The 8,846-nt window shown below is 35.9% G+C and overlaps 1 protein-coding gene and 2 non-coding genes across 3 annotated transcripts; 1 reads left to right on the plus strand and 2 right to left on the minus strand.

The window, feature by feature from the left end:
• Window positions 1–5,120: 5,120 nt before the first annotated feature.
• LOC115951058 lies at window positions 5,121–5,225 on the minus strand. The gene has a single exon (XR_004083194.1). It is a non-coding gene; the product is annotated as a small nucleolar RNA snoR8a (small nucleolar RNA).
• A 79-nt stretch (window positions 5,226–5,304) lies between these two features.
• LOC115951068 lies at window positions 5,305–5,419 on the minus strand. Its single transcript, XR_004083204.1, has one exon. It is a non-coding gene; the product is annotated as a small nucleolar RNA snoR126 (small nucleolar RNA).
• Window positions 5,420–7,702: 2,283 nt separating this feature from the next.
• LOC115950820 lies at window positions 7,703–8,526 on the plus strand. Its single transcript, XM_031068075.1, has one exon. The coding sequence runs from the start codon at window positions 7,840–7,842 to the stop codon at window positions 8,371–8,373; it is 534 nt and encodes a 177-aa protein (XP_030923935.1). The 5' UTR covers window positions 7,703–7,839; the 3' UTR covers window positions 8,374–8,526.
• The last annotated feature ends 320 nt before the right edge of the window (window positions 8,527–8,846 follow it).

Below are 8,846 nucleotides of genomic sequence, written 5' to 3' on the forward strand. Positions count from 1 at the left end.
AGAGCAAGCAGGTGGTTTTCCTAGCTGAGAGGTCTTCATCAAAGCATTGCAAACTCGTTTTGGTGTCACGGCTTATGATGATCCTATGGAGGCACTCACTAGACTCAAGCAAACATCCATTGTGATTACTTACAAAGGTAACTTTGAAATCTTGTTTAATAGGATTTTTGGGTTATCTAAGTCACACAAATTGAGTTGATTTCTAAGTGGATTGTAGGATGAAATTAGACTACCAGTTAGGATGTTAGTCCCTAAAACTCTTAATGAAGCTTTTGGGTTGGCAAAAATTCAAGAAGAATACCTAACTAATGGTAGGAAGGGATTTAGGAATTTAATGGATATTGGTAAAGTTTTAGTTTTGGGAACTCCTAAGTTGGAGGCTAGAGTAGAGTCTAGGACTAATGTTCATTTACAAAGGTTGACTGGAGCACAAATTGAGGAAAGAAGGAGATTAGGGCTTTGTTACAATTGTGATGAGAAGTGGCAGATGGGGCATAAATGTAAAGGTGCTAAATTGTTTTTGTTGGAAGAAATAATGGAGGTGAAACCTAAACCTTCTAGGGTATAACTGGTGGAGATTAATGAGGATGAAGTGTTGCTTGATAATTAGGATGTCAGTTTAAGGAGTGGAGTGGACCCTGCTAAGATTACATTGTATGCATTAGTAGGGAATCCTACTTCTAATACCTTGAGGATAAAAGGTAGGATTCTACATCAGGATGTGGTGTCTCTCATTGACTCTGGGAGCACCCATAATTTCTTGGATGCTATTATGTTACCAGTTTTACATTTGCGCCTGGATACCTCTCAGATATTGGTGGTTAGAGTAGCTGATGGCACAGTTTTAAGACCTTAGGGAGCTGTCATGGGGTCACTATCACCTTACAAGGGCATAGGTTTGTTGTGGATTTTAATATCTTGCATTTGGGTGGTTGTGAGGTGGTTTTAGGTACACAATGATTGAGTACTTTAACCCTGCTTGTATGTGAGAGGCCTTACAGGTACCCTCATTTTCAAAAGTCTGAAATTAAAAAGATAGTGAATGAATTGTTGGATGTAGGGTCAATATAGCCTAGCCAGGGTCCATTTTCTTCACCTGTTTTGCTTGTGAGGAAGGCTGATGGTAGTTGGCGCATGTGTATAGATTATAGGGCTCTTAATAAGGCCACTATTAAAGATAAATTTCCTATACTAGTTGTGGATGAGTTATTGGATGAATTGGCAAGTGCTTCAGTGTTTTCTAAGTTGGACCTAAGGGCAGGTTATCATCAAATTAGGATGAGGAATGAGGATGTTCCTAAAACTGCTTTTAGAACTCATGAAGGGCATTATGAATTTTTAGTCATGCCCTTTGGGTTGACTAATGCACCATCCACTTTTCAGGCTTTAATGAATTCTATCTTTAGACCTTATCTAAAGAAATTTGTCCTAGTGTTCTTTGATGACATTTTGGTTTACAGTTAGTCCATGAATGCTCATTTATCTCATCTTAGGACTATTTTGGAGGTTTTATTGTCACACCAATTATTTGCTAAGTAGTCTAAGTGTGTGTTTAGGTGTCCTGAGGTGGAGTATTTGGGTCATATCATTTCTAGTGAGGGTGTTAAGGCAGACCCCAAGAAAATATTAGCTATGGTGCAATGGCCAATACCTGATTCTGTCAAGGCTTTGAGAGGTTTCTTAGGACTAATTGGCTATTATAGGAAATTTATTAAGGGTTACGGTATCATTGCACAACCCTTAACCGATCTCTTGAAGAAGGATTCTTTCCATTGGAGTGATAAGGCTTTGGAAGCTTTTACAAGGTTGAAAGAGGCTGTGACTCATCCTCCTGTGTTGGCTCTTCCTGATTTTTCTAAGCCATTCATAATTGAGCGTGATGCTTCAGGGAGGGGTGTTGGGGCTGTACTAATGTAGGATCAGAGACCTATTGCTTTCCATAGTCAAGCATTGAAAGCCAAATACCTTCATTTATCCACTTATGAGACTAAATTGATGGCTTTAGCTTCTGCAGTCAAAAAGTGGAGATCTTATTTGTTAGAAAGGCCTTTTGTGGTTAAAACTGACCACCAAAGCCTTAAATTTCTACTTGAACAAAGAATTGCTACCCCATTTCAGCAGAAATGGCTTGCTAAACTCTTAAGATATGCATTTGTGGTGGAATATAAAAGGGGTAGTGATAATAGGGTAGCTGATGCCTTGTCTAGACAGTTTGGGATTGATTCTAACCTACTTGCTTCTAGTTCTGATTGCAAGACAAGTTGTTTGATGCTCTTAACAGTCCCTGACCCTACTTGGTTGGATGTATTAAAGGATAGCTATTCATTAGATGCTTCTGTCCAATAGCTTATTGCTGTTGTCTAAGCTGGTAATCCTCTTAAGGGCTTCACTTTTCAGAATGGGTTATTGCTTTACAAGGGCAGGTTCTTTATTGGTCCATCTTGTTCTCTTAAGCTTCAGTTTTTGCATCATGTTCATTGTAGCCTCTTGGCTGGCCACTCTGGGTTCCTGAAGTCTTATCAAAGGGTTAAGAGTGACTTTTATTGGCATGGAATGAAGTCTGACATCAAGAAGTTCATAAGGGATTATGATATCTGCCAAAGGATCAAGTCTGAAACATCTTTCCCTGCTGGACTACTTCAACCATTGTCTATCCCTACTACTCCTTGGACTGATGTGAGCTTAGACTTTGTGGAGGGTCTTCCTAAATCTATGGGGTATGAGGTTATCTTGGTGGTGGTGGATAGATTAACCAAGTATGTGCATTTTGTTCTTGTTTTTCATCCATATAATGCAGCCAAGATTGCCTCTCTTTACATGCATCATATCTTTAAATTACATGGCATGCCCTCTTCTATTGTGAGTGACAGGGATGCCACCTTCACTTCACTGTTTTGGTTTGAATTGTTTAGATTGCAAGGAACTGTTTTGATCCACTGCCTATCATCCTCAAACAGATGGGCAGACTGAAATTGTGAATAGGAGTTTGGAGCAATATCTAAGGGCTTTCACTAGTGATAGACCTCACTAGTGGGCTTCTTGGCTACCATTAGCTAAATTTCGGTTTAATTCCTCCTTTCATACTCATTTGAAGCTAACTCCTTTTGAAGCTTTGTATGGCTTTCCTCCCCCTAAGCTCCAAGGTTATGTGCCTGGTACTACTAGGGTGGATGCTTTGGATTCATTGTTAAGTCAAAGGCAAGCTTATGGACACCTTAAAGGTTCATTTGGCTGCTGCTCAAGCTAGAATGAAGACCCAAGCTGATAGGCACAGGCAAGAGAGGTCTTTTGTAGTGGGGTTTTCCTGAGATTGCAGCCCTATAGACAACAGTCATTGGCTTCCAAGGGTAGGTGGAAGTTATCTCCAAGATATTTTGGGCCATTTCAGGTATTGCAGAAGATTAGTAGTGTGTCTTACAAGTTGGATTTGCCTTCTAAGTCAAGAATCCACCCTATCTTTCATGTGTCATGTCTAAAGTTAAAGTTGGGCCGACATGTCACACCCCTACCTACTCTACCTTCTGTTGATGAGTTTGGTCAAGTGCTTACTAAACCTATGGCTGTTTTGCAAAAAAAGGACTAAGTCTTTGAGGTCTAGCCGTCTAGGGTCATCATTGAAGTCTTGGTGCAAGTGCTTCTCCTGATGATGCAACTTGGGAATCCCTTCATTAGCTACAGCTCTCTTTCCCTCACCTTGTGGGCAAGGTGCTTTGAATGGGAGGGGTAATATTAGGAACCTATATTTTGTACATGTGGACTTTATTGATTGCAATAGATAGGAATTTATTAGTTAGTTACTTTGGAGATAAGGGTTACCACACTAGTTAATAAGGTGAAGAGTGGTTAAGAGGGTCTCTCTCTCTCTCTCTCTCTTCCATGGAGGCCAGGTCCCCTTGAAGTGACCAACCCATATGCTACCAATTCTACCTACTTTTTCCCCCCTTAAATAAAAATTGAAGGTTCAATGGCGGTTCAAAGAACCAAAGAGAGAGTACTCCAACAGTTGGCATCCTCTCTTAGCTAATGAATCCGCACAATTGTTAGATTTTTTCTATTAGCTCCAAGACCCACCATCCTTGTCCCCCTATCGTAGCTGAAGCCAACGCAATTTTGTGGGCTGCCCAGTTAGCAATCCAAGAAGGATGGTCACATATCATTATTGAAGGAGATGCAAAGAGATGTTTTGACCCCGTCCATTGAAGATGTTATTCCAGACTGGTCTATTGCTAATTTAGTTTATAGTATTTTAAATCTTAAAGTAGGCTTCGTTCAGTGTTGTTTTTGTGGGGTTAATTTTGTAGCTCATGTCACTGCAAAATTATCTCTTGCTACTAGTAAGTCCTTTTGTTTTAATAAGTATAATCTCCCTAGAGTTATCCAGTGTCCACTCTGCCAGTTTGGGAGATTGTCTCTCTGCGCTTTCCATTTGAATAAAATTTGAAGTTTATCAAAAAATCAAGGCGTGCATTACCTGAACAAGAGAGATTTTATCTATTAGCTCCATGAAATCAGAAAGCATAGCCTAGGATATAGGCACTTGAAACTTGCAAAGGCATAACTGTGCAATCAGAGAGATTTTAGGTTCACACAAGTTCAGATAAGAAATAGCTTTTTTTTTTTTAGATGTACAATAATATGCCTATTCAGACGACATTTTGAAAACATGGTTTATCGAGTCAGAAATCTCGTGTGGAAAAATGCCGCTCATGGCACCGATATAACGGTGCTGCGCTAGCATAGAGATTATCATCATTCTTCATGCTTTATTTTGCCCACTTTTCACTGCATCACCCCCAACCAGTATATATATGACACTAATTAAATATAGACTAATGCAAACCCATACTTGAAAAAGTAATCAACCTGAACAACAACATCCAATTATACCAACATAAATTGAATCACGTTAGCTTTTCCTAAAATATTATTAAATCCTTGAACAATACACATCCAAAGAAGAAATAGACCAATGAATATTTAGAAGTCTCCAGACAACTAAAATCTAACAAAAACCACAGTAGAGAAAACTGGATATTACAGGTTACATTCGGGACCAAAACAAATCAAATTTAATAACAAATATTATTAACACATAAAAACTATGGTAGTAACAGTTGGAGAGGGCTCAGATTCTATGGGTGTATATAAGAGTCTGTCATACTCATACCCAATTTCATATAATTGAGCATTCAGTACGAGGAATTTTTTATAATCATCGCCACCTCCAATCAAATCCCAAATTTTCACAACAAAAAAAAAAAAAAAAAACACAAACATAAACACAATGAATTGAAAACATAAAAAAAGGCTCAGACACGCATAAATGAAGTCATCAGAGAGCAAATATAATTGCTCTGGTCCAATACTAAAAAAAGTACATAATATCAGAATCGAGAAATGTTGTTCGTCATCACAGCCTCATAATTCCTCAAAATAATGAAAAAAAAAAGAAAAAAAAAGATCAATAAGCTCTACAAGAATCAAATTGGAATCAAAGCAAACAGAGAAAAGAAAAAAGACAAGGCTGAAACTAAGAGGTCGATAACTTAGACTTTATAGAGTTCTCTTCTATCAGTTTGGATCTGTGAAACGAAACCCTAATTCGAAGAGAGAATTTTATAGCTTAAATGGAAGTTTATGTTAAATGACATTATTATCCCTCACTTTTTCATTAGTATCTTTAAGGTTTTGGGTCTTAAAAGGCCCGAAACTTCGGGCTGCTTGATTATCCACGACAGACCCAATGCAGTAATTGCCTCGGCTCAGTTTTTAAATCATGTGGGCCTAAATTTATGGGCCTGTACTCTTCTTCGGTGGAGAAAAGTTAGAATATGATTAAACTTGGTGGGCCTGGACTTGAAAATCTGTTAAACTATCCAACTATCTTACCAACCTAAAAAAACAAAAAACCTACCAACAATTCAATGATAATTTTTAGGGCGAGTTCTAGTTAACTTTAATTGAAAAAGTCTTTAATAGTTAAATAAGAAATTTGAAATTTAATCCCCACCTATATTAAAAATTGATTGATATTTTTGTCTGATAATAAAGAGTTATTATTAAGAGCGAATATCATAAATTGAAACTCTTAAAAAAAAATATATATATATATATATATCTTACCTAAAATTCCCATACATTTCCCTAAAATTATGGAATAAGTATAGATTCCTTTGAAATAAAATAAGAAGCTAGAAGAAGAAGATTGATTATACATGTTATTCGAGAAATATAATAAAAATTCCCATTTCAACTTGTAGTTTGTAGGTAATCATGAGTTGCCGCAGGGCTTCATATCAGATTATTTTGAGAAGAAAAAAAAACTCATTGGGTTTCTTTTAAAACACAACATGATCTACTTACGGAAAAGATATGATTGACATATTCCTTTTTTTTTTCTTTCTTTTTTCTTTATTAAATTATTATTTTTTAAATAATGATTGACATTTTTCAAACGATTACAAAATGTCAAGCTTCCACCTTCAATCACATTCTCTTTTTATATTATGCTCCCCATTTGTCCTTGCCATACTTCCTCCTTTTCTGTACACCCAAAAACGGGAAAAAAAAAATGCACTATTTTAATTAGTTGCAATTCTGCACTACCCTATATAAGTAAAATGAAAATGCTAAAGATATAAGCTCTTTTACAAAATTTTAACAAACGGTTGATGTGATAAGTGGTTATTAGTAAGTGAAAAAATGATATTAGTAGTAGACTTAGATGAAAACCAATTAGAATTGGCCATAGCAATAGTCTGTAAAAATGTAGTAAATTAATTTATGATTGTAGCATTAATCTAAATAAATATGATCAATTTCCTTGACTTAATTACAGTCACAACCTTCCTTGCAATTGACTCCAGAAAAACTTTGCTGTTGTTTTAACCCTCAAGCCAACGGTCTATACTTATCTATCTAGGTGATCGGTTGTCATAGCTTCAACATCAATGCACAATTCTCCTATTGGATTTGACAAAAATGGTAATGATTTTGGCAATATGTTTAGGAAGGAAACAGACTGATGCCTTTCTTCGATAACATCATCATGAACATTTTGATTTCAAGGTCTTATATGATTTTTCTGTTTACCTACTCCAAAGAATGGTTTTTTAAGCCGATCCAACACGTTATAAGTTTTTGAAATATTGAAACGTCTCTATTGCACTACTTAATTGGGTTCCCTTGTGAGTTATGATGCATGCATATATATATGACATGTTGTCATTATCAAAGTTCACGTATTCTGTGACTATATATGCAGAAAGCAATAAATTTACGTATATGTACAATCAATTCAATCAAATGCAGGAAAGAACCTCTCGGCCAACCATGACAATATTTCAACTTTCAAGAAATGCATGTATATAAAAACATTTCATGGGAAATAGACTATATATATTGCTTGTCTTTCTTGTTGATGTGTCACTATACGACCTTAAAAGGCATGGATAATTATGCAAGGATGTGTAATATTGTGTTCACTAAATTAGTTATTGAGTGCATCATCCACCCCTACCTAACTAATAACGTACTATTTAATTTGTCAACCCATGTAAATTAATTTTGTGTACACGCTAATAACTCGTCCACCAAATTATTGGGCATTAGTTTCAACAATTTGCTCTTCTTTTTAGTTTTTCTACTCTTTCATCATCTGCTATCTTGAATATTTTGTTTAAAAGCAAAACAAGCCAGCTTAATTCCTCTACACGTTTTCCTTGCTTTACCCTTTAGGTACATCTGCGGTTGGAGAGTGCAATGTACATGAAAACAGCTATTTAACCCATCTTTTCCACTCTCCCAAAAGTTTGAAAAAAAAAATTCTTCATTTCAAAGATGAATCACAGAAAGGCTCATTCACAAGGAAGCATTCCCTTTTCATGGGAGGACAAGCCTGGGATCTGCAAGGTTAACACAGAGTGCCCTACTGATATAAGAGTAAGACTACATGCCCTCAAACTAAAATCATCACAATCACCACCTACTCCATGTATTTCAGATAGTACCACTACTGCTAAGGTTTCGGCTCAAAACATTAAGATCCCTCTTCCACCATGCCCACAACTACAACCTCCTCGCAGAAGCAATTCTGTTAAGAGACACAGATGGCAGGAAGACCCTTTTCTTGTGGCCTACAAGGAGTGCACCAAAAGTATTGTGGAAAGTGGTAAGGCCCCTAGTGCAAGTAAGAAGGTTGTTGAGTCCAGACTAAGGAAGACTAAGTCCATTTTTTCCTGCAAGAATTCATGTGAAGTTCAAGAAGATAATACACTGAAGTTCTCTAAGCTCCCTCCTCTTCCTACGGAGAAATTTGGTGTGTCAAGGCAAGAGAGACAAGAATTACATAGAGCATTACTTCAGGAACTCTAATGTACTCTTTTTTGGTTAAATAGGTAAAATTATCAGCTTGGGCGTTAAATTTTACGTTTGATTTTTTTTTTTTTTTTTTGAGAAAAAAAAATGTTAGATTTGATTTAGTATTACATATGTGATTATAATGACAAGTGGGACGAATGCTTTATTTATTTTTCTTCCTTAAATAAAGAATATATGTCTAGTTTATTGAAACCTAATGTATAGGCACATTCATAATTTTGTACATAATATCCACATATTTTATAATTGTTCACATTTAAAACATAAAATGTGTGATGTGTACCAATAATATGCAATAACAAGTGTGAGAGAATCAACATCTTTACTTTTTATATATGTGTGTAGTTGTCAGAATTAAGTTATATTTGATATACATTTAAAAAAAAATTACACAACCTAATAATTTTTTTTATTGAACTAATATTTTAAAATTTTCATAGTTGAATTACAATTTTTTTTTTAATATT

Source organism: Quercus lobata, chromosome 6 (assembly GCF_001633185.2).
Source record: "Quercus lobata isolate SW786 chromosome 6, ValleyOak3.0 Primary Assembly, whole genome shotgun sequence".
Lineage (NCBI taxonomy): Eukaryota > Viridiplantae > Streptophyta > Magnoliopsida > Fagales > Fagaceae > Quercus > Quercus lobata.